The following is a 26,651-nucleotide window of genomic DNA, read 5'->3' on the forward strand; positions in this document are numbered from 1 at the left end:
AGTTGAATACTCTGGAGTATTTAGAAGTTAAAGTATTTGAATGACTAATTGAAGCAGAACTTTTTCTGAGTGACCACCTGATTGGCACATATATTCTGGTACATGGCACAGAGCCTTCAGGACTCTGAACTGCCTCCGCACCATCTTTAAGCTGTAGACAAAACATAAACAAGAAGTGGTAATTGATGGAGTTATTTTTTCTAAGTACAATCTTTCAACATATACAAAGAAATATCTAAGAAAATTATTAGTTTTGACAAAGAACAAATGAACTCTTTATTAAGACAGTCTCTAGTTATATATGTCTCATTAGTCCTTTTTCTTCCCATAGAAACTGGTTTATAGAATCACAGAAATGTAGGACTGAAAGGAACCTCCATAGGCCATCTAGTTTAGTACCTGCCTGAGGCAGGACTAAGTACACCTCTACCTCGATATAACGCTGTCCTCGGGAGCCAAAAAATCTTATCACGTTATGGGTGAAACAGTGTTATATTGAACTTGCTTTGATCCATCGGAGTATGCAGCGCCGCCCCGCTCCCCTGGAGCACTGCTTTTCTGCATTATATCTGAATTTGTGTTATATCGGGTCGTGTTATATCAAGGTAGAGGTGTATTATCTAGACAAGAAGTTCCCAACCTTTTCTTATTGTGTACTTCCTTCCAGATCTACGAGCTTCCGGAGTACCTGTACCTTTCTTATCACTGATACTTTGTGTGTTCTTCTTATCACTAGCTGGCTTTAGCCATCTGGCCATATTTCACTGTTACGTACTATAGTCATGGTGTGATGTGTACAACCAAAAAAAACCCTTATGTTCTAAGCTCAGTTAGACTGGACAGTTGCTGGGCAACTGAACCCGAGCTGTACAGTGATTAGAGGGAAGGGTTCTGTACATAAGCCTCTCTGCGTATCTGTGTTCTCATTGGTACATCTTAAAGTAAATTAACTACCATATTTTATAACAAATTCTCACAATGTTTTAAAGCTTTGTCTGAGTAGCCTATTTTGAAAATGCAATAGATAACATAACTAAAAAATAAAATACACCATTACACAAAAACTCCCATGTACTGCCCAGCAATGTCTCACGTACCCCCGGGTGGTACATGTACTACAGTGTGGAAACCCTTGATCTAGACCAGTGGCTCTCAAACTTTTGTATTAGCAGCAAAGAATCCTGTGGCACCTTATAGACTAACAGACTTTTTGGAGCATGAGCTTTCGTGGGTGAATACCCACTTCGTCAGATGCATGTAGTGGAAATTTCCAGGGGCAGGTATATATATATGCAGGCAAGCTAGAGATAATGAGTAGTTCAATCAGGGAGGATGAGGCCCTGTTCTAGCAGTTGAGCTGTGAAAACCAAGGGAGGAGAGACTGGTTTTGTAATTGGCAAGCCATTCACAGTCTTTGTTTAAACCCATGCATCTGACGAAGTGGGTATTCACCCACGAAAGCTCATGCTCCAAAACGTCTGTTAGTCTATAAGGTGCCACAGGATTCTTTGCTACTTTTACAGATCCAGACTAACACGGCTACCCCTCTGATACTAAACTTTTGTATTGGCGACCTCTTTCACACAGCAAGCCTCTGAGTGTGACCCCCCCTTATTAATTAAAAACACTTTTTAAATATTTAACACTATTATAAATGCTGGAGGTGAAGTGGGGTTTGGGGTGGAGCTGACAGCTCGCGACCCCACAGATAATAACCTCACGACCCCCTGAGGGGCCACGACCCCCAGTTTGAGAACCCCTGATCTAGACTAACTCTGACAGGTGTTTGTCTAAACTGTTCTTAAAAACGCCCAATGGCAGAGATTCCACACCCTCACCAAGTAATTTGTTCCAGTGCTTAATTACCTTAACAGTTAGGAAGTTTTTTCCGATGTCTAACCTAAGTCTCCCTTACTGCAATTTAAGCCCATTGCTTCTTGTCCTTTCCTCAGTGGATAAGGAGAACAATTTATCTCCTTCCTCTTTATAACAAACTTTTATGTACTTGAAGACTTATGTCCTCCCCCTATCTTCTCTTCTCCAGACTAAACAAACCCAGCTTTTTCAAACTTTCCTCATAGGTCATGTTTTCTAGTCCTATAATCATCTGTGGGCAACAATTTGATTATCATCAGCTCTTGGAAAGTCCAGCAAAACAATCAAACATCTTTTAAAAGTAATCTGGGAGATTCAGCAAGGTTTTTTGTTCTCAATTTGGAAAGGAACGGAATTACCCCAGGTCAGATTGGCCACAATGCACCTCATTCCCTCCTATTCTCTACCTGAGGCACATAATAGTTTAATCTTCTATGGGCTGCAACACTTTGGTTTAATTTTGGTTGTTAGATTTAATGTGTGAATGCTGGGGAGTGTTGGTGACCTATGACACACAGGAGGTCTAACTGGATAGTCTGGTAGTCCCTTTGGGCCTTAAACTCTATGAAAATATAGGGATAAATGGAAGATTGAAGATATAATCTAAGATAGCTCAAATAACATGTAGCAGTGAAGTTGCAGCAGCATGGGTAGCTGCTGCTAGAGTATATATCCAGGGCCCTGGGTTGATAACATAGGCAGAGCTGGTAGTGCTGCCTAGTTAAGGTTGTCCAACACTTCCCAGTATAGGACCCTGTTTTCATTTGCTTATAAGTTTTCTAAAATTTAACTGTTTGAGCTGAAATTTTCCATGGTGGTGCCTGGTTCCGGCTGAATTGTTTTGGAAAGTTTCAGCTAAAACTCTTAAGCCATTTCCAAGAATGAGATAGGGAAATTATTTTTTGGCCCTTGTTAAAAACATTCTTACAATAATTTTGTTGACATTATCTGATTAAAATATGACCATGTAGATCATTGTTGCTACCATTGTTATATAATTGTAACAAATCTTGTACAAAATATGTCATGTAAGGTGTCCATGGAAAAGTTGTGATTTACTAAACATGATTATCCTGTTTGTATGCATGTATCATTTTTGTATCTGAAGTTATGAATATTGACCATGTACCTGTATTTCAAAATGTGTTTGCTCATGTGGTAACACCCACTTGAGTATGGGTAATGGCCCCTGCTGTCACTCAGCAGAGCATGAAAAGGCATGTGACAAGACCATGTGACACTAAACTCCATCTTGTTACCTGTATTTTTCCACAAGCTGCGCTGAGGGCTTTGTTTGAAACAATGGGTTTCCCTCCACATGGCAGAAGCTATAAAAAACCTTGGAAGCAACTCCATTTTGCCTCTTTCCTGCTCAAATCTCTGGGCTATGGACTTATACTAATGGGAGCATTCTAACCAAGGGACTGAGGAGTTCCAATGATTTGGAAGCAACCAGAGACTTAACATTATTCCATCATTGCTACAAGCCTAATCCAAGAACATTGCTATTATTGTATGTATTTGATTCCTTTAACCAATTTTAACTTTCACTTCTCTTTCTTTTTATAAATAAGCCTTTAGATATTAGATACTAAAGGATTGTCAGCAGCGTGATTATTAGGTAAGATCTGAATTATATATTGACCTGGATATGTGGTTAGTCCTTTGAGATCAGAAAAACCATTTGGTTGATGGAACTGATTTTAAATAACCACTCATCAAGCTATGAGCTTCTGGAGGAAAAAAAGAGAAAGTTTGCACACACTCAGTAGAGATTTGCTAGAATTTAACAGCTAAAATCTCAAAAAAATGTGTGTATTGAGCATGCTCCATCCCTTCACAGCTCCTGTGTGACCAGGCTGTGCATGCTCCATCCTCACAGTGTAAACGGGCGTGCTCCATTTTGGGGCTGAGCAGGAGCTTCCTTCAGTTGCTGCTCTTGGCTGCTGGGGGCTACTGTGGTGCTGGGTACTAGACCTGAGAGCAGGGAGCCTGTGTCTCTTGTAATCTCAGTGCTCTCCTTGTGGTTCCCAGGCAGCATGGAGGAGAAGGTGAAAGCTATCTGACTGAAATGCAGAGACCTATTTGTGGCTGGGCAAGTGGCATAAACCAAAATTTGCACAGGTAGTAACTGTGTTCCTCAGTTTTAAGTACCCAGCTTGAGACACAGGGGTTTGATTTGCAGAAGTGCTAAACAGTCACAGCTGCAGCAGAGGTCAATTGAGCCCTGCTCTAAACATATGAAATGCTATAAATTGCCAAGATCTCTGAAAAATCAGGCTCAAGGTGTCTCAAACTTAGAGAACATGTCTTAAAGCTTTGGCCTTACATCAATTCCCTATCTGTGAAATGGGGATAATACGACCTCATCTCGCGGGGGTGATGTGAAGATAAATTAATTAACATTTGCAAGGAAGTAAGATATGACAATGAGAGCACCATAGAAAAAACGGCAAAGAACAAATAATTCTGTTTTCAGTGCAGGGTATGCTTATTGTGCAATAAAAGCACAGGGTCTGGCTATTACACACCATAAGGAGTGCAGCCACACAAATGATGAGGCTAAAAAAAATTTTGAACAGTTTCTCAATTTACTCAGTGTCTGACAACAGGTGGCAGCAATGTGGGTGGCTGAACGGGTGCTGATGAAAGTTCAAATAGAAGCACGGACAAGACTGAACTGTGTTCAGTACCATTTCAAAACCCATGACTGAGACTCTTTTCTGAATGGCTGTGTCTGCACTAAAGACTTTTGCATGCATGGATAAAAAAGGATTTTATCTATGGAAGATAAGATTTGAGAGCTTAGAATTATTCTAATTGTCAAGCTTTTTTATGATACAAAGGTTTTTACCAGCCTTACTAATGAACAGCATTAAAGACTATCCAGTCAGTGTAAAAGGAAAATTCCAGTGATTAACTACTCGTATAGTATCTTCGTTAGCTAAACACAGAGGCCAAGATTTTCAAAGGTGACTAGTGATTTTGGGTGCCTAACATTAAATATCTTACAGGGGACTGATTTTCAGAGGCATAGGTGCTTAGTACTTTCTGGAAATCTGATTCTTTTAAGTTATCTCAGGTTAGCCTCCCCCCCCCCCCAAAAAAAAAAGTTAAAAAGAATCTTAGCCATATTTACTAAATAAACAGACACTTAAAATAATGAACTTTGTCAAAAATATATACAGAAAAAAATCAAACTATACATACACTTCTCATAATATATGAACCATTTGCTATCTCTCCGTAGCTATACTTGAAATATTAATTACACCTCTACAGCGATATAACATGACCCGATATAACACGAATTTGGATATAACGTGGTAAAGCAGTGCTCGGGGGGGAGGGGAGGGCTGCGCACTCCGGTGGATCAAGGCAAGTTTGATATAACACAGTTTCACCAATAACACAGTAAGATTTGTTGGTTCCCAAGGACAGCATTATATTGGGGTAGAAGTGTATATATAATCTGACTGGTTAAAATGTAAATCAATTATTTGTATTACATAATTTACAAACGAATGAAATTTGTTTATAAAAAATCCAACTAACTAAAAAAATTATTAAAGTAAGATAAAGAATGGAAGCAAAATTTGGAACAGGAGAATAGAGGTGAGGAGGAAAGGAAGTGGTTAGAGAGGAGAAGGAGATGAGTGGAGACGCCTCTATTTAATAGGATCATTCAGATACTTCCAGGAAAGCATCCCCTATCTCTCAGAATTTTTCTTGGGTATTTCTCTTCCAATATACAATTCTGTTCCAGTATATGATACTTGGCCAAGCTTATGATGTCTGTGTGCCAGTCTTCAATTGCTATGTCGGCTTTGGACTTCAAATTTTGTAGTGTTAGGGCTTTTTTTGTTTAGCAATTATTAGTCCTGTGTTGAGCTAAACTGTTTCATACTTAGTCAGTTTTCAGTTAATATTGATTAGGTTTAAAATTACATGTTTAGCTTGTAATACAAATTTTATTTGATAGGGAAAATGAACTACAATTAATGTCTACCCAAAACATACGGGTATAGGAGCAGTCCCAGAGCATAAGGATTAAAAGTTAGCACCTGCCAAATCAGAACACCAACATTTGTCTGATTTAGCGGCACCAGTTTTGAACAGTCAGAAAGGGGTCCAATGCATCCGCCATATGATTTTCTGCAGGATTAATCTTAAATGGAGGGCCAAGGAACAGTTTGGAGCATTGGTTAAAATTTGTTTGCATTGGTTAGCAGAAAATGATTGGCCTAGTTCCTCCCCACCCCTCATTTCTTTTTTAGGGAATTTATTTAATTCAAATTTGCTGGCCAAGTGTGCATATACTGTTGCCATAGGTACTGGCAAACTCAGTAATATTTGGAGAAACTTAATTAGTTCAGGTGGGTCAGATAGTACAAGCATTAGGCCAAACAGATGGCACATTTAAGTTAGATCTATTGCCACTGGGTCTCCAGATCGGGGTGGGCAAACTTTTTTGGGGCCGAGGGCCACATCTGGGTGGGGAAATTGTATGCAGGGCCAGGGCAGGGGGTTGGGGTGTGGGAGGGAGTGTGAGGTGTGGGACGAGGTGTGATGTGCAGTAAGGGGTTCAGGGCAAGGGACTGGGCAGAGGAGGGGTGTGGGTGTATGAGGGGGCTCAGGGCAGGGGGTTGGGGTGCAGAAGGGGTGCGGGGTGCAGCAGAGGGCTCAGGGCAGGGGGTTGGGGTGCACAGGTGTGCAGAGTGCAGCAGGGAGCTCAGGGCAGGGGGTTGGGGTGCAGGAAGGGTGCGAGGTGCAGGCAGGAGGCATAGGGGAGGGAGTTGGGAGGGTGGGGGTGCAGGAGGGGTTTGGGCTCCAGCTCAGCATTGTTTACCTAAATGGCTCCGGGGTGGCAGCGGCACGCACCGGGGCTAGGGCAGGTTCCCTGCATGCCTGCCCTATCCTTGGCCCTGCTCCAGGATGCACTGCAGCCCCTGTGGGAGGAAGGGCTCCACGTGCGCTGCCCTAGCTGCGCATCCAGGTACCTCCCTGAAGCTCACATTGGCTGCTGTTCCCCGTTCCCAGCCAATGGGAGCTGCAGGGAGTGATGCCTGGGAGGCAAGGGCAACACATACAGCCCTCTGCCCCTCCCACCTGAGGGCTGCAGGGACGTGATGCTAGCCACTTCTGAGAGTGGCACAGGGCCCATGGCGCCACAGGGGGCAATCCTGCGGGCTGGATCTAAAGCCCTGAGGAGCCAGACGTGGCCTGCGGGCTGAAGTTTGCCCACCCCTGCTCTTGACTGAACCTTTCTTTTAATATTGCAAAAGGGAAGAAGGTATCATTTTCAATAAACTGACTGATGCTTAATATGCCTGTACTAATCCAATCTGGCCAAATGATGGCGTTTCCTGCTATAGAGAGTTTTGAGTTACTCTTGTGATACTGGTCTAGGTATCTAGAAGGAAGTGATTTTTTTAAAGATTTGGTAGACATTGTTGTGACATTCTGTACCTCAGGGGAATATCCTGCACCCCTATGTTCATCCTTATAATATGATTGTGTGGTATTCAATGCAAAGTTTATCATGTCGGTGTCTTCAGAAGGCTCATGATGCACTGAGCATTGTTGTTATAGTAATTGTTATAGTAATGTTAAAGGTTATAATGTCATGTATATAGTTATGAAGCTGAAAATGTGTTTTCATGGCTTAAAACAAAGCCCAGGCAAAAACTCTCCAAGAGCAGAGGGCAGTTCACACCTCATCAAGGCATGTATGGGACAAACCCAGCCCAGCCTCACAGGAACAAAAGATCTGTTGGACTCTCGAATGAGTCACCCCATTTCCTTTGGTCAGTTTGGGACTATGATGAGGTAATGCTTATCTGACTCTAAAGGGGAGAGGGGCAAAACCAAGCGGGAAGAAAAAACATGATAAAAGGGAGAGATGTTTGCCATGCTCTTCCTCTCTCTTCCACCTCCATCTGCAGACATCACCAACAAGTGACTGAAGCATTGATCAAAGGGGAGAGCCTGGCTGAAGGGCAACCAGCCAGCCTGTGATGAGACACATCAAAATTTGTAAGGGCATTGACAGGGTTAAGATCAGCTTAGAATGCGTTTTGCTTTTATTTCATTTGACCAAATCTGACTTGTTATGTGTTGACTTATAATCACTTCAAATCTATCTTTTGTAGTTAATAAATTTGTTGTTTATTCTACCTGAAGCAGTGCGTTTGGTTTGAAGTGTGTCAGCGACTCCCCGTGCAATAACAAGCCTGGTACATATCAATTTCTTTGTTAAATTGACAAACTCATATAAGCTTGCAGCATCCAGCGGGCATAACTGGACACTGCAAGACAGAGGTTCCTAGGGTTCTGTCTGGGACCGGAGATATTGGCCAGTGTCATTCGGTTGCACAAGCCAAGGAGCAGCTGACATGCCAGAGGCTGTGTGTGAACAGCCCAGGAATGGGGGTTCTCACAGCAGAGCAGGGTAAGGCTGGCTCCCAGAGACGAGGATTGGAGTGACCTAGCAGATCACTGGTCCAGATAACACCAGAGGGGAACATCACAATTGTACACCAAGTATTTCTGGCTGCCACTACAGTTGGTAATCATTCTTTAGGGAATTGATAGTAATCCAAGTGCAGTACATTGGAAAGGAAGCAACCAATTCTGCTTCCAGCTGGAGTCAGTCCGGGGCTTCACAGCACAACGGGATGAGCCACTATGCTGCTTGGCTAAGAATTATTGCCTGGTAAAGTTTAAAGCTGGGAAATCTTTGACAGAGAAATGTACTCTTCATAAGGCGATTGGGTTTGTAACCAGCACGCCACAAGAGGGATCTGAACATGTTGTTGATTTTGGTAAAATAAAAGGGAAGAATATGGATAGGGAGGAAATTCAGAATATAAATGATCCTGGGAAGAGCATTCATGTTTAGTTTTCCCTAAAGGGGAAGCGGTAGTGTCTGGCATCTAGTTAAACAGTTTGCTAACTGCATGATTAATGCAGCTAGGTTAACTTTGACTACGTTTTTAGCTGCCTTAGAAAACAGGAGGCCAAGATATCTGAGGTTTGTCTGTTGCCAGCTAAATGTCCCTATAGGAGATGCACTTCCAGCTAAATACAATGAGATCATTGCTTCTGATTTATCCCAGTTTATCTTGTAACCAGGGAATTTATCAAAGTTATTTATTGTTTGTAGGATATTTGGAATAGACTGAGCTGACTTTTTAATAAATAGGAGGCTGTCATCTCCCTATACAAGGATTTTTGTCTCTTGAGTCCCTGATTTGATGCCTTGAATACCTTGGTGTTCCCTAATTAATACTGCAAGTGGTTCTAATGCTAGACTGAATAGGAGTGGTGGAGATGTGGCATCCCTGTCTAGTTCTCTGAAATAGATCAAAGGGGGATGATATTGTGCTATTTGTTAGGATATGAGAGTTGGGTTTGGAATTGTGATGGGGTGGGACTCACCAATCTAGTGTCTCCTGCTGGCTGTCATAGGAATTAGCTCTACTCACCAGGGTGCCCTCTTCCGGTGGTACCTTGCCGCTGTCACTTTTGTTCCAGGACCTGAACCACTCCCAAGACTGCAAAGTCCTCTTCAGTGACACTGCCCTCCTACTGTGTCATACTCTGTGTTCCCCCTTCCGGAGGCCCTGCAATCTCTGTCCAGCTGCTACCTCAGTGGCAATTACAGCCTTTGTCCCAGGGCCACTTCCCATGTGGCTTCAGCGCCGTTTTCTGCGCTTACCTCAGGGCCTCAACTGTGCTAATTGAGCTGCAGGTTGAGAACTGCTGAACTAGTCTGACCTCCTGCACATTGCAGGCCACAGAATCTCACCCACCTACTCCTGTAATAGACCCCTAACCTCTGGTTGAGTTACTGCCATCCTCAAATCATGACTTTAAAGATTTCAAGTTACAGAAAATACATCCAGTGTTGATTAAAGAGCTGGGTTTACAATGCTTAATCTTTGGCACATCCTTACTTGGTTTAAGTAGTACAGTAATTAGGGCATTGCTCATTGTAGGAGGTAGCGTACCATTCTTTAAGGCATGCCTAAAAACATAGGAATCAGAATTTCTTTGAAACTTTGATAGAATTCTATCTGGAGATGAAGTAATAGAGATAAATGGAGAGGTAGCTAAGATGGGCCAGGGAGCTGAAGAGAGGGAGTCTGTAGTAGGTACAAACATGGTGAGCTGGGGGGTCACTTGGGGCCTTTGGCGCCCTGAAGATGTTCTGATGTGTGCATATGGACATGGAAGCAGCATGCTGAACAGATGTGCATAGTACTTGTGACAGATATTGCAGGCCCATGTTTTATCTTTGGGAACCATTGTATTACATTTATGAATAGTTTACGTGTGATTGTGTTCTATTTCGGGGGGGATTACAACAGCTCCCTCAGGAACTAAAAACAGTGGAGGTAACTAAGGTGAGTCACTGAGGCTATGTCTTCAGTACAATCTACTCCTGGGGAATTTCTGCGCCACAAAATTTAAAAGTCTGTGCACAATATTTTAAAATTCTGCATATTTACTTGTCAAAACAGCAATATGATCATGCCAATTTCAATTGTTTTGGTAATCTATTTCAAAATATCTGTCAACAAGTATGTCTGTCACAACACAGACAACAAAAAAGATTCAGGAAATGTTTTTGTTCCAAACAGATTCCTTTCTAGGCATATTAATACAGAACTTGAGTAATAATTCATTAAAACTACAACACAGAAATGTATTTCCCACACGCTTCAGAAGCAGTGCAAAGGCTTTGGGGAGTCAGGGGTAACAGAGGAGCTGCAGGAGAGAGAATTAATTGCTGGGAAGGAGGCTGGGTGTGACCTTGGAGGGTTGTTGGATGTGGGTGGGAGAAGTAAGAAACAGGCTTTTTTGGGGTGGAGGAGCGATTGTTACAGAGTTGGGGAGCCTCCCCCCCATGCAGATCCTGACTGACCCCTAGCCTCTCCCATTCAGTCAGGCACATCTGCCCCTGTTCTTGTGTGTCTCAGCCCCCCTCCTCCCTCTGCCCCATGCATCCCTTCCTCCCTCACTCAGCCACTTCCACCTCCTGTCCCTATGAGTCCCTGCACCTCCCACTCAATGGAGGAAGACATGGAGGGGGCTGCTCCTCCTGTTTGGGGTGAGGAACCACACAGTTTTTATTTTCTTCTTTTTATTTTGATTTGCATGTATGGTGGATTTGAATGAATTAATACACAGACCATGGATAAAAATTATTTTTATTTGTGATTTATGTGCATGCAAGAAAGGCCAGAGACCTGTAACTCTCAAAGAAATGGAATTATTGAGAGTAGATGCCCCTCTGATTTTTATAGTTGCATTTAATTATTCTGTATTGTCATCATACAGAGGAAAAGCAGAAAAAACTAGTTTAACTTGAACGCACCCTGCACTTCTCCTCGGAGGGCTGCTCTGCAGATCTCAGCATTGCTTGTATGAAGATGATGATGGTTGCAGAATGCAATCATGCAGTTACTGTATTAAGGGCCTTTTCATCCTCCAGGATCAAGGCATGGAGGGGACACTGTGGGAATCTCTTGCATCCACATATGAAAGGAGAGTCAGCTCTATCGGTAGCATCCTGCCTCCCCTTCCTCCAAACCTCAAGGAGATTTACCTATGGGTTCTGGAGTCCATACATGGAAAGAAAAAGGGCTACAGGGTGCACATCATCTCCACCCCTGCCCCCTCGAGCCTGCTGAAACATATACTCAGGAGTTAATGTGGATTGGCGTTGTATTATCTTTTGATTGGAGTCAACTCTGCATTGTGGAACTCCTCCTTAAAGGTGGGCTCCAGGGGCTGCTACCAGTTAGGCTGCTCATCTCTACAGTCGCACTACCATGGATCTTGAGTGGACAGGGCAGTGTGGCTACAATGGAGATAGCTAATGCAGAGAAGGACCTGTGCAGGGATGGCCCTGTGCCTCCATCAGGTCTCCTGAAAGCCTCACAATTCATGGGGGGGGTGTAGGATTTGGGGATTGCCATAGGGGGCAAATCCACAGCCAAATTTAGATAAAACTTTGTCAGAGGAAATTAATGGAGTTTAGTCCCTCCTAAGGTCTCTCTCAATGTGTTTATTTGCAGGAGGGCACAAATTGGCCCAAAGTTATTAGGTAAATTAAAAAATATGGCTAGGTCATACTGCAGGTGAAATATAATCATATCTTGTTTTACTGCGGTAACTGGAACCAAAGCTGTGCTTTGTGTAGAGTATGCAGTGATTAAAGGGGTTCTCAAAAAGTGGCCTTTACATTACTTGCCAATTCATAGCATGATTAAAAATGCATATGCTATACTGTAGCACCAAAAATAAAACCAAATACAGTCGAGAAAGCAGAAATGGAGGTGCAGTGTTTTCCTAGTGTATATTGAATTTACTCTCTGTTAGGCAGAGCAGTCATCTTCACTACATTTTAATTCATTTCTTGAAGAGCTTTGTTAAAGTTTTCTAAAGTATCTTTGAAAGATTTCAGTAAGTAAGCTCCCAGTTCATTGCCAGTCTCTTGAATGGCTGCATCGTAGCCTCCAAAGAGTGGTGTTGAAGCCTTTATGTCCTCCCGGTTTGCATGAAGTAAAATATTGTTAAGTTCCTCTGATACACTCTCATATTTTTGGTGATCAAATTTTGAAAGATCAGCATCATCAATTGGGTAGGTGACATTGTTAGGATAGCAGTCCCTAGGAACTGGGAACTCAATGTATTTCAGCTTTGGCAAGTCACTAAAAACTTTAAAGAGGCATTTAAGTGCTCGGGATGACAGGGGATTTCCAAGGAACTTGAATTCTTGTAGCTTCCGGCAGGGGATCAAACCCAAAATCAACATATTTACATGAATGTCTTGAATGTTACATTCCTCGAGGATGAGACTCTTCAGAGTATGAGAGCAGTGGCTGAGAAGTTTAAAGAAGGTTGATGGGTAAAGGTCAGCCACATTGTGCCCACTAAGGTCTAGTACTTCCAGGTGGTTAGAATGGAGGCTATTGGCTAAATAGGCCATGTCAGCATGGTTCAAGGCGCAGTTAGAAACATCCAGTAGTTTCAGAGGGGTTTTCAGTGGGCTGCAGATTTAAATAAAAGGCAAAATATTTACAGCATAAAGTGGTATTAGAAAAATTGTAAGAATTTTTTTAAAAACATTGAAATAGCTGTTCATCATTAATGTAACCTGTCTGCTCTATTTGTTAATAATTTTGTAATCTAGTTCAATTAACTGAAAGGTATATAACATACATCAGAATTAATGTCTTAAATGGCTGCACTAAACTGATTCTATTGATGGTTTCTTTGATTTACACCAGGGATAAATCTGATCCATTGCATTTATGCTACAAGTACATTTCACATTCCACTGTATGTTGGTCTTACGTTTCTATTACTTTGTCATAGTAATAACTAATAATTTGGGCCACTGACAGTGCAGATGGAAAAGCAGAAAAGGAAGGGGATGCTGCATCTCACTTGGGCCCAGCAGTTGAACAGGAAGGCGGTGGCAGCATCTCCAGCTCCAGCCTTTATTGTCTGCTGAACATACAAGCTTCCCCAAAAAGACATTATCCAGCACCCAAGAGCTTCTAGATCAAGAGAGCCAAGGAACCCTGCAAGTGACCCACATCTGGGAGGAGAGCGAGTCATGCTCTGGGCTCATCAAAATACATCTCGGGTACCTCAGTAACACCAAAGAGGTGGCTGTACTGAGACCGGAGGACATGGTGGGTGTTCTCAAGAGTTAAGTCCAATGTAAGAGCCTTCAAAGGGATTATTGGCCTTTGGGGAAAGGATCCCACTTGAATCTGAGCTCAGAGTTGAAGTGGGCAACAACCTCCACCCCAAAGCACTGACATGGGTTATAGCACCTAACACAATGGAGCCTCTAGGCGAGGCCACATTACACATTTAACAATAATCAACTCTGTCTATGGGACTTCTGATAATGTGCCTGAAGAGACAGCTTGGAAGTGTTTGGTTCTTATTTTGTATAAATGTCTGTGTGTGCACCTACTGCTAGTATTTGTCAGGTCAGGTATGTAAGGCTGGCTGCTAGTACCATGTAACCTAAAACAACCTGCTATGCGTTGGCAGCTCAGTGACTAAACTGGGAACCCTGCCACTCACTGTGTGGTGTGGGGTATGCCCGGCACCCATTGGAATGAAAAACAATGTCCACAAAGGAGTAACTACATCTGGTGCTGATACCTTGCGGCTAGTTCCTGGTTGAACAAAGGCTTGAGGAGAAAACCCGGAACCTAATCTGCTGTGTAAAAAATGTCAGGCAGTTGGCAATGCAACTCAGCTTTGCCCTCTGGCATCTCCTGCAGCTGAGCTCACTTCCAAACATCTTGGTCTCCAAGCCTTTGGTCCCAGTCAGTACCACAGAGAGGGGGGCTTTGGTCTTAAGGCAAGCTTCTGCCCTCGTATTTTTTTCTGCCAACGTATATGCACTGAAGATTCCAGTATGGTGGTTGCCTTCTTCAAACTTGCTTGTTGGAATGTGAGGATAATATGCACTGATATGTTAAATGAACTAGAGGAGGTCAATGGAAAGACCACCATCATTGACAGAGAGCTGGAGATGCTTGACATCGATGTAGAATTTGAACACAGGGTGGGGTTTGCAGTCAAAAGCTCATTAACACCCAGAGTTGAATGTCCTGTTGAAACATCAGAACATTTCCTATCACCAAGGATATCTACCACAGGTGGCTTTTTCGGTATCATCAGTACATATCCCCCAACACTTTCTTCCATCTCTGAAGAGAAGGACCTATTCTATCAGTAACTCAACAGCATCATCAGTAAGCTACCATCAGGTGAGCAACTACCTGCTGGAATACTTCAGTATTACAGCTGCCCTGGATCACAAGATGTGACTGCTATGCATTGGTAATAGTGAAGTGGGAAAAATGAATGACAATGGGATTACTGGAACTCTGTACTCACTAAGGACTGTGCATTACAAACACCTACTTCCAAGGTGGTCACTGCTGGAAGACCTTGTGGAGACACAAATTTTGGGATATAATCCAGAGCAGCGAGGAGTTGTGTCACCATGTGCCCTACAAACCCTGTTTGACAGAAGCTGGGAATGAGCAACAGGGGATAACATAAGAACAGCCACACTGGGTCAGACCAAAGGTCCATCTAGCCCAGTATCTGTCTACCGACAGTGGCCAATGCCAGGTGCCCCAGAGGGAGTGAACCTAACAGGCAATGATCAAGTGATCTCTCTCCTGCCATCCATCTCCATCCTCTGACAAACAGAGGCTAGGGACACCATTCCTTACCCATCCTGGCTAATAGCCGTTTATGGACTTAACCACCATGAATTTATCCAGTTCTCTTTTAAACGCTGTTATAGTCCTAGCCTTCACAACCTTCTCAGGTAAGGAGTAAGGATGAATGACTTGATGATTACCTGTTCTGTTCATTCCCTCTGGGGCACCTGTTATTGGTCATTGTCGGCAGACAGGGTACTGGGCTTGATGGACCTTCGGTCTGACCGAGTATGGCCATTCTTATGTTAACGCTGGGTGCCTTATAGTGCTTTGCTGTTGTTGCTCCAAACCTGGGACACTAGCAACCAGCTTACAAGCATGCAGATCATACCCTCAGTGTCTCTGTGACGGAGAGCTCTAGTTCAGCAACTCTGACCCCAACAGCCTGTCTATAGCCCCACCACCCCACTCTGGCTTCCACTAGTCTTGGTTACTATTTGCAGGGTAATCCCAACACCATAGGTGCTGACTCCATGGGGGCTCCATGAAAAAAAATTAGTGGGTGCTTAGCACCCACCAGCAGCCAAGCTCCCCTCTCTCCCTCCTATGCCTGCCTGCCTGAGGCTCCTGCCAATCAACTCCTCCCCCTCCCTCCAGGCGCTTTCTGCGTGCCATGGAACAGCTGTTCAGCAGCGTGCAGAAGGCGCTGGGAGGAGCGGGAGACAGGGCACACTCAGGGGAAGAGGCGGAATGGGGTGGAGCAGAGGGGACGCAGGGGTGGAGCGGGGACAGGAATAGGCAGAGTGAGGGTGGGACCTTGGGGGAGGGGTGGAGTGGGGGCAGGGTCTGGGGCTGAGTTGGGGTTGAGCATCCCTGGGGAAAATTAGAAGCCGGCGCCTGTGCCCAACACACTCCCAGTCAGGGGCGGCTCCAGGCCCCAGCACACCAAGCGCGTGCTTGGGGCGGCATGCCGCGGGGGGCGCTCTGCCGGTCGCCAGGAGGGCGGCAGGCAGGGTGCCTTTGGCAGCATGCCTGCGGAGGGTCTGCTGGTCCCACAGCTCCGGTGGACCTCCAGCAGGCACGCCTGCGGGAGGTCCACCGGAGCCGCGGGACCAGCGAGCAGCAGCGCGCCCCCCGCGGTATGACGCCGTGCTTGGGGTGGCGAAATGTCTAGAGCTGCCCCTGCTCCCAGTCCCAGATTTTCCCAAAACTGTGTGCTTTGCTATGTCCAGCCCTCTCCTGGACAGTTCAGAGAAATAATAAAGTTCATTTGTTCTTTTAAAGACACAGAAGCACATCATTGTTTATTAAGTGTGGTAAATACACCCTTCTCTTTAAACACAGCATTAAGCTGGTTTATAGTAAAAATAAAACAAATATATTAACAATAGGACATAGATTAAGTGATGCCAAGTAAAATGAATAAAGTTAGAAATGGTTACAAGCAAATAAAAGTGAAAACACACGTCTAAAGTTAATCTATCAAGGTACAGACTTTGTTCAAGATGATTTCTCACCTATATTCTGTAGCCTTCAATTTTGCCTTGGTTGAAGGATCCATCTGTCTCAGCTTGCAAGAGCTCTGTTCCCTTGTGTCTGTCTAATGATGGATGCCAAAGATGGCTTCTGTCTTCCAAAGTTCAATGACCTTGTTTCAAGAGGCAGGATGACCTCCTGCTGGTTTTGCCTTCCTGTGGGCTTCCCATCCCTCTGTATGTGACTACATCTCCCATGTAGGGGAATACAGATAGGGAACACATCTTGAAGAACCCCCAGGTACAGGTAGGTACCCTCCCCTCCTTCAAGTGCTGGTCCCTGTGTGTATGCCACATGTGGGTGACTGTTAAATAGTATTCAAATTGGAGCAGGCGTGAAGATGCAGTTGGTATGCTGGGTATGAGGATGCAGTCTGTAATACTGCTGTCCCAACTGCTGCATCTGCAGAAGAGTCTGGACGAATGCTTCATGAAAGTATGGATGGAACTGCAGGTTGTTGCCTTACAAATGTCCAGTCTAGGTATTTCCTGAAGAGATGCTATTGAAGCTGCCTGTGCTTTAGTGAAGTGGGCCCTCAATCTGTTGGGGGGAGGAAGACATGCCCAACTGATGAAGAGTAATACATCCAGAGATCCACTTAAAGAGCCTCTGAGCAGATAACACTTGTCCCCATGAACAATGCTGTAGAGACAAATAGTTTATGCCTTTTCCTAATTGGTTTTGTTCTTTGGAAGTAAAACTCTAGAGCCCATCTGATGTCAAGGGAATGAAGTCTTCTCATGCTTCCAATGAGGAGAGAGAGGCTTTGGGAAGAGTACTGGTAAGTGAATAAATTGATTTATGTGAAACTCAGAAATTACCTTAGGGATGAATTTTGGTTGAAGGTGAAATGTGATATACAGTGAATTGGCCAGAAGTGCTTTCAGCTCACTCACCCTCCTGGCTGATATGATGGCGATGAGGAAGGCGCCCTTCATACAGAGGTGATCACATTGAGCACATGGCCAACAGTTCAAAGAGTGGCCTGGTAAGTATTGAGTGTATGGGATTGAGGTCCCATTGCAATATTGGTTTTATTACTGATGGGACAGTCCTATTGAGATCCTTCAGGAAGCTGTTTGTTATTGGGTGAGTAAAAATGTGTCAGGGCCAGGGCACGAGTGGCCTGTCTTACAGGAGTGAGCATCAAGCACAGGCTGAGGGGCCAGGAGCCAATTACTAGGACTCAGGTCAGGTTGGAATACCAGGAGATCAGAATCAAAGGAAACTGTAGGGCAGGGATGAAGAGTCAGTTACCAGGAATCAGGCCAAGTCAGGATGCCAGAAGGTCTGGATTGGGTGACAGAATCAAAAGGCAGGAACCAGAAGGCAGTTACCAAGAGTCAGGCAGTGTCAGGATACCAGGATGTCAGGATCAGAAGACAAAAAGGTAAACACCAGACAAGCTGTCTGTGCCAGGGTGGAGCTCAGCTGTACGGACAACTTCCTGTTTGTTCTTCTGGCCTAAACAGGGGCTTGAGGAGATTTAAAGCTCTCCCAGTCAGAGTGGAGGGGTGGTGCTTGTGCTGCTGTCTGTGAGCTGCCATGTGGAAGACTGGAGTGTGATCACAGGCACCAGCTTCTGATTTTCTCTGGGGCTGCTCCACTCCTGCTCTGCTGCAAGCCCTGCCCCCACCTGCCCCTTTCCCCCAAGCTCCCACCCCTGCCCTGCCTCTCCCTGCTGCCTCCCCAAAGCACACACTGTTATAAACAGATAGCTAAGGGTTAATGTCTCTTTCACCTGGAAAGGGGTAACAAAAAACACGTGACCAGAGGACCAATCAGGAAACAAAACTTTTTCAAATCTGGGTGGAGGGAAGTTTTGGGTGTGAGTTCTTTGTTCTTTGTCTTGTGTCTGTGCCCTCTCGGCTCTGAGAGTAATTTTTCTATCTCCAGGCTTGCTAATCTTCTGTTTCCAAGTTGTAAGTACAAGGATAGTAAGACAATAGTTTTATATTGGTTTTTTTGTATTTACATGTGTGTAGTTGCTGGAATGTGTTAAATTGTATTCTTTTTGGATAAGGCTGCTTATTCATTTTTTTTTCCTTTAAGCAATTGACCCTGTATATTGTCACCTTAATACAGAGACTATATTTTATGTCCTTTTTCATTCTTTTTATATAAAGCTTTCTTTTTAAGACCTGTTGGAGTTTTTCTTTAGTGGGGACTCCAGGGAATTGAGTCTGCAGCTCACCAGGGAATTGGTGGGAGGAAGAAGTCAGGGGGGAAATCTCTGTGTGTTAGATTTACTAAGCCTGACTTTGCATACCCTCTGGGTGAGGGGGAAGAGAGATTAGCTCTCTCAGTACTTGTGTTTCCAGGACTTAAAACAGGAAGGGTAGAATCCCTTTGTTTAGATTCACGGAGCTTGCTTCTGTATATCTCTCCAGGAACCCAGGGAGGGAACACCTGGAGGGGAGGAGGGGGAAGGGAAATGGTTTATTCCCCTTTGTTGTGAGACTCGAGGAATCTGAGTGTTGGGGTTCCCCAGGGAAGGTTTTGGGGAGACCACAGTGAGCTAGGCACTGTATAATTCCTAGCTGGTGGCAGCAATTACCAGGTCCAAGCTGGTAACTAAGCTTGGAGGTTTTCATGCTAACACCCATATTTTGGACGCTAAGCTCCAGATCTGGGAAGAAATGTTATGACGCACCCAATCCCCTGCCTCTTCCCACCCATGCTCCACTCCAGCCCAGCCCCCATTCCACCTCTTCCCCCAAACCCCCACTCCACCCTGCCTCTTCCTGCTGCCTCCCCGAAGCACACCCTGTCCCCGCTCCTTCCCCTCCCTCCCAATGCCTCCTTATGGCACTGAACAGCTCTTATGCAGGTTTCAGGAGGCTGAGGAGTTGATCAGCAGGGGCTGCAGGCAGGCAAGAGGAGGGAAGGGAGCTTGGCTGCTGGTGGGTGCTAAGCACTTGCTAATTTTTTTCCATGGGTTCTCCAGGGCTGGAGCACCCACGGAGTTGGCACCTATGAGTGTGATGATCCCCAGAACTCCCATGGACCCATGAGGACTGACATCACCCCCTCCCCAAGGGGTGTCCTCAGGTGATATGGGTCCAGGGTTCTAGAGGTGATCTTCGTAGAAGGCTCGTATTTGGGAAGGAGCATGAAAGTTTTCTGCTAGTTCCCACATACGCTCCACAGGGCCATAGCCTTCCCAGTTAATCAGGTATAAAAGTTTACCCCACTGGCATTAGAATCCAAGATCTCGTGTGTGACATATTCCTCATGGCCTTGTGCGTGAAGTGGCTGGGTCCTGTGGAGAACTGAATTTTTGGTATACGGTTTTAGGAGGAATATGTGGAATACTAGGTGGATTTTGAGAGACTGGAGTAAGTGTAGTTCAACAGTGACCTGGTTAACCTGGTAACAGATTCGATAACGGCAAGGAACTGAACGTCTAACTTACACATGGGTATGTTCATGCTGAGGTGCTGTGTCAAGGGCCATACTTTTTGTCCCACTGAATAGGGGTTCCTAGTTGGCAATATTGATTTGCATATTGCTTGTAGTTGTGTAGGGATATTAAAAGGATTATGTAGGGATATTAAAAAAGGTACTAACAGTGATTCCCCCAAGTGACAGTGACCCCTCAGTTTCACCAAGTACAAAAGTCTTTTAGTTCTTCTGTTAAAACTTGTAAGCTCCTGTCTGAAGAAACCATTGATCGTATCTGTCCTGTGAAAGATACTCTTATTACTATGTAAAACTTACAAACAATTTAATTAACTTTGTTCTTGAAATGAACGCTGTGAGCCTTAAGCTGTAATTGATACAATGTAAACAAATGCTATAGGTCCTTAAGTGACTTTCACTTCATTGTAACAGCAGCAGCTCCTAGAAACAGACCCCCCCACCCTCTGTGATTAAAGGGCCAAGAGTCTCACTTAAATTAGCACACACTCCGAAAGTGGTGGAAACAGTAAATTAAAATATGGTAAAGATATGGAATGTATATTGATGAATGGTTAATGTACATGAATGGTTGGGGAGGTGCCAGCCTAGAAAGGGAGTATCCATCGGCCAAAGAATGTGTCAAGTGGACCATCAGACAACCCCTGGGTAAACTGGAATCCACCCCATCACGTGGAAGGATGAGAAACACAAACTTTGCACAGTGTGGAGCCACCAGGAATGTGCCACTTTAGACAGTGTGGGGCCACCAGGAATGTGCCATCTGCTGATTGAGTCAGCAACAGCAGGATGAAACAGCTCCCATAGACTAACATAGGAATTAATTCCTATAAGAATGAACTCCAAAGACTGAGGACTTTGAGTCTCTGATTCTGCTGCCAACCTCCAGGAGCATCAGGTGCATCTGACACAGACTCGGCTCCATCCTCATGACCAAGATACCTGGCCAGTAACTTGGTATGAGCAAGTTCTAGGCTGGTAAGCATAACACCAATGCAGAACTTGAATGAATGATAGTGTGTGTGTGTGTGTGTGTGTGTGTGTGTGTAAGGAATAAGTAGTGATAGGAATAAGTAGTTAAACAACGTTGTTTACTTTTATCTTTTGCTTTATTATTATATTTACAATAAATGTGGCATCTTTGCCTTATCCCTCTTAATAAGATCCTGCTGGTTTTTATTCTATTGGTATAACATTTGGCTTTCACTTTTTTCAGGTTTCCCCTTACTTCTTTCTGGATTTGATGAATTCTCTGCACTAAATCCGAGGTGGGTGGGTTAGAAGAAGCTCATAGGTAGCTGTGGTTCCCATAGCTGGTAAAGAAAGGGGCTTTTACCCAAGGAGGCGCAATCTGGGTTATTGTATGCAAACTCTATGTAGGGTAATAGCAAGGACCAATCATCTTGGTAGTAATTAATGTAACAATCTAAAATCTGATTGACCCTTTCTGTCTGTCCACTGGACTGAGGATGGTAGGCAGAGGTACAGCTGGACCCACAGGAGACGTAAGGCCTTGTGCCAGAATCAGGCTGTAAATTGTGACCCTTGCTTGGAAGTGACTTGATCCAGTAGTCCATGGAGATGGACCACATGGCTAATCCATAGCTGGGCTGTTTCTTCAGCAGAGGGTAGACCAATGCAGGACATGAAGTGGGCCATTTTGGTGGTCTGCCACCATCAAGATTATTATAAACCTGTTAAGACTCTGGGAGCTCCACAAAAAAATCCAGTGCAATAGCAGCCTAGGGTCAGGACAGTGTGTCTAGAGGTTGAAGTAGACTGCAGGGCATGTGATGTGGTGTTTTGGCTGTAGCACACATATTGCAGGACACGATGAAGGCCTGTATTATGGTGCACATTCGAGGCGACCAGAAAAGATGGGACGTCAATCGCTGAGCTTTAAAGCAAGCCAAGTGTTCTTCCAGGGTGGAGTTGTGGCACAGCTGTAAGGCTGCCACTCTTGCCTGACCCGGAGAAATGTAAATGCAATTATTCACAAACATGATCTCATCTCGGATATCGTGTGGTTCCCTGTTGATGGCAGCTAGTTTATCAGGCAGAATTCCTGAGGCAGAGAAAGATCAGGACCAGACAATAGGCACAACTGTCTATGACAGAGTGGAGCCCAGCTGTATGAACAACTCCCTGTTCCTTCTCTGGCTTAAATAAGTGCTGTGGCCCAGTGAGGAGCCTTGGACCTCTCCCAATCAGAGTAGAGGGGCAGGGCTGATGCCCCAGTTGGGCTTCATGAACACTGGTCCAAGCTGCTGTGAACTGCTGCATGATGGACTGGGGTGTGATGACTCACAGTACATCTATGGATCCAGGGTTCAAAACCCATGGGGCCTGACAGAACATCAACACCCAAGAAGGCTGTACTATGTATATGAAACACATCTTACCTATATGGGATGGAATTTCCCACTGATATGTTCCCTCAGTATAATGCTGCTTCACTGCTTTTTTGGCAGCATAAAGGCCACAGTGAAACACAAATGTTAATGAATGAGGACTACAAAATGGTGCAGATTTTCTCAATTTTCAATAAAAAAAAAGATAGTGGCCCATATTTTCAAAACTAGGAGCCTAAAGTTAGACTCCTAAGTCCCTATTTAGATGCCTAAGGGTGGGATTTTTCAGAAGTGCCTTAGGGTATGCAAACACTGAAAAAAAAAATCCCACGGCAACAAGTGTCAGAGCCCAGGTCAATTAGCTCGAGTTTGCAGGGCTCACGCTATGAGGCTAAAAATAGTGTAGATATTCTCAGTCAGGCTGGAGCCTGGGCTCTGAGACTTACACTCCTTGCTGTGTTTCAGAGACTGAGCTCCAGCCTGAGTTGGAATGTCTACATGGCACAAGGGTCTAGAGCGTAGATGGTCTGGCCTAGCAGTCACAGCTGGGCTGGGGGCCGCACATTATCTCATTGACATTAGAATAGTTCAGCATGTCACTAGGTTATTTGATCCACTGTAAAATTAGCTCTTCAAAGAGAACACAGTAAACTGTTGTTTCAGGTCATTGAAAAATAACAATGCTCTTTATTGACAGCTTTTCCCCCTGACATTCAGAATTGCTGGATTTTTCTGTGTATTCAGTGTAGCTAGTTGTGTTAATCCAAATTCCAGTTTAGATACAGCATTTGATCTTCCTGGCCTTAAGATATGCAGACCCACTGAGAAGCATTAGATGGTCTCAGACTACATCTTAGGGCTTGTCTCCACTTACCAGTGGACCAATGCTGTGGCGATCGATCCACTGGGGGTCAATTTAACGGGTCTAGTGAAGACCCACTAAATCGACTGCCGATTGCTCTCCCATCGACTCTGGTACTCCACCGGAACAAGAAATATAAGGTAAGTTGACGAGAGAGTTTCTCCTGTCGACCCAGTGCAGTGTAGACACCACAATAAGTCGACCTAAAGTACGTCGACTCCAGCTATGTTATTCACATAGCCAGAGTTGCGTAACTTAGGTCGACTTAACCCCATAGTGTAGAACTGCCTTTAGTGTCCCACTCTCCACATAAAATCACCATAGACATGGGAGTGTAGTAAATTTACAGTCTGTGCATTCGATACCAATGCCTCAGCTCTGATGAACCGCAGTGACTTCATTGTTGCCTTTGATTTCTTTCCAGCATTGAAGGTGGCTTCTGCGTTTAACTAAGGTTCTGGTTGCTTATCACTCTTTATTTTTAGCTGCAGCTGCTTTAGAGGCTTAGTTAGACATCATTAGCTTCCTGCCAAATCAGTATTTCTGATGGAGTGCTGCAAACATCTCAATGGATTTACCAATGAAAACATTTCCATTATTCACCCTGCCCCTTTTCGTTAGCCTTGGCAGCCCTTAATTCAGTGCCACTGCTCTGACGAGTGGCTCATCACACTTTCAGTGCACTGTTGGGAACAACTTACCCGAGCAGTTTCCGTATCTTTCCTGTGAGGGTAGAAAACGCCAGGCTCAGCTCAGTCAGCTGCGTCATTTGGCTCATCTTTTCTCCAATAGTCACAAGGATTGGTTCATCCTCGGCTGCAAACCGCTGCACATTGAATGCTCTGGCTGGCAGGGTAAGCGATGTCAGTAGAGGAAAGTGGATGTTATTAAATAGCACTTCCAAGTGCTCCATTTCCAAATGAATATTGTGAACCACTTCAAGTTTGCGCAGAGAAGAGGGATCTGTGAGCTTTATGATGTAGAAAAGCTTTCGTAAAGTGAGACTGTCAGCTCTGAATGCCACACAACGAATCTTTAGTGGACAGTGGCACCTCATCAGTAAGGCTTGGACCACAAGTTCATAGTTCCGCTCTGTAACAAACAGGTCAATGAGAATGTCAATAGCAATATCAAAGATACATGGATTGAACTGCAGCCTTTGCATTTCAACAAGCAGCTCAAAACAGAGCTTTGATAGTAGCTCTGTCCTGGCCCACCTTCCCAGAGTCTTCTTACACTTGCAGAGCTGAACTTCAACATCTTTTATGCCTGTCAGGTCCACCACTTTCAGTCTCTTCGAGTATGGCAAAGAGCAATTCAGCACATAATCTCTCAGCCCAGCTAGACAACTTTCCAAACAAACACAGCATGCTCTGCTGCTGATGTCTTCCTGGTAATCCACTGTTGTCCCTAACAGTTTTCCTATATTAAAGTCTGCCAGGGGCCAGTTTTCCACCAGGTCATGAATCACTTCCCCCTGCTCCAGTAAATAACTGGCTTTAAAAAGAAGAGGAAAAAGGTTATGTGCAACACTGCTGAGACTTTTCCTGGCAAGCTGTGCATTCGATACCAATGCCTGAGCACTGATGAACCGCAGCGACTTCATTGTTGCCTTTGATTTCTTTCCGGCATTGATGGTGGCTTCTGTTTTTAACTAAGGTTCTGGTTGCTTATCAGGCTTTATTTTTAGCTGCAGCTGCTGTCTGGTACTAAGTGAAATGTCTTTGGGAAGGTAAAGTGAGTAGTCACATGCTGAGCCCTGACTTCTATTTTGGTACTAGAGACAGTCTGCACAAGTCACATATTTTGATTCATTTATTCAAGGACCATTTTGTTTATTTAACCTTCATTTTTATAATAAAGGTTAGTTTTTGATAAGTTCAGGCTAGCAGAGTTGTGAAAAGTACTTGTACATGGGAATAGTTCTCTATCTGCAATTAACCATTTTATTGTTTTCAGATTTTTTTAAAAAATAAAAACACTCGCTTTTTCTTGAAAGGTGATTTTGAAGGTAATTTAGATTTTAAGAAATATTAAATGTTAGCGTGCAGTGTTTATCATTAAACTGGAGTTTCCATAAGTCTCCACTTTTTGGATTCTAAACAGTGTGGACCTGAAACCCTTGAGACAGCAGGTCAACGGTAGGACCATGTGTTTTAAAACATGCATCTTAAGGCATTGTGCCTCTGTTGATGAAGAGAGATACACTGCTCCAGCTCCTTTGGTTTCTCACTAGAGCAGCTACTCCAAAGACAAGCAGGGATGCAGAATGTGGATATGTGGGGGCAATCTTTTTGAGAACTCCAGTTACTGAGAAGTCTTTCTCCATGCAGAATATGGATCCCTACTTCTGGGGTCTATTCCTGCAATGTATTGAGTGCTCCGGCAAGACATCAAGTCTGAGGCTGTTCAGCATCTTGCAGGACTAGCTGGGCATACAGAACCTAATACTCAATAGGTGGCCTGCAGGCCAAATGTGGCCCACCAAGGCATACTGTGTGCCTGCCAGCTCACCTTAAAAACTGTTTATAATTAAATTCACAAATTGTGATACGTTGCCCAGCGTTTGCTTATGACTTCCTTCATAAGTAACTGGCAGTGCTTAATTTGTAATGAAAGAGGTGTCGTTGTTGCTACAGATGACACATTGATGAAAACAATGCAAGAATTCCTAAACATTCTGACTGAAAATTTTAAAATGCGATTTGAGAATTTTAACATTCAAAAGGATTTGCTTTTATTTTCGTGATCCATTTGTTGTCCCTGCCAGTGGACCTGGCCGTTCTGAAGCAATCAATATTTTTTATTCAATTGATAAAGATACCATTCAATTAGAAATTGTAAGGCTCCAGATTTCAGATGCCAGATTTCAGGAAAAATTCAGAGAAGTGGGACTTTGTGATTTCTGGATTCAATATGCTGACCAGTTTCAGAATAGCCAAAATCTACCCGTCTATCTTTTAACATGTTCAGATCAACATACCTCTGCGAATATGCATTTTCTACCACGGACATTATAAATAACCAATACCAATCACCTGACAGATGAGCATCTTCACCAGTGCATGCACCTTGCCCTGACCCCCTACAAACCACTCTTCACAAAGCTTGCTAGAGTTCGTTGAGGTCGCCTCTCCCATTAGAGAGGGCCACCAACAAAGTGGTAATGTCGATTTATAAACTTTGTTAAAAGATAGAAACACTAAATACTTATGGTGCAATCAAGGTCTTTATTTATCAGCAGCTGAAGTTTTTTTAGTTTTCTGGTTTTTTTGGTCAGCCTTCTGAGCAAATGGCCCGTCTCTTGTGATAAAAATCTCAAATTGGCCCGCGGGTAGATCTAATGGAGTATCACTGGTCTAGAGAATACTACAGTTTAAAGTACACTGGCGT

General features: G+C 44.1%; 1 protein-coding gene across 1 annotated transcript; it reads right to left on the reverse strand.

Moving 5' to 3' along the window:
- Nucleotides 1-10,456: 10,456 nt before the first annotated feature.
- LRRC14B (leucine rich repeat containing 14B) lies at nucleotides 10,457-24,912 on the reverse strand. The gene is made up of 2 exons (XM_050938232.1): nucleotides 23,960-24,912; nucleotides 10,457-12,935 (listed from the first exon to the last, which is right to left on the reverse strand). The coding sequence occupies exons 1-2, from the start codon at nucleotides 24,862-24,864 to the stop codon at nucleotides 12,290-12,292; spliced, it is 1,551 nt and encodes a 516-aa protein (XP_050794189.1). The 5' UTR covers nucleotides 24,865-24,912; the 3' UTR covers nucleotides 10,457-12,289.
- Nucleotides 24,913-26,651: the final 1,739 nt, after the last annotated feature.

The sequence above is a fragment of the Gopherus flavomarginatus genome, chromosome 2, assembly GCF_025201925.1.
Source record: "Gopherus flavomarginatus isolate rGopFla2 chromosome 2, rGopFla2.mat.asm, whole genome shotgun sequence".
NCBI lineage: Eukaryota > Metazoa > Chordata > Testudines > Testudinidae > Gopherus > Gopherus flavomarginatus.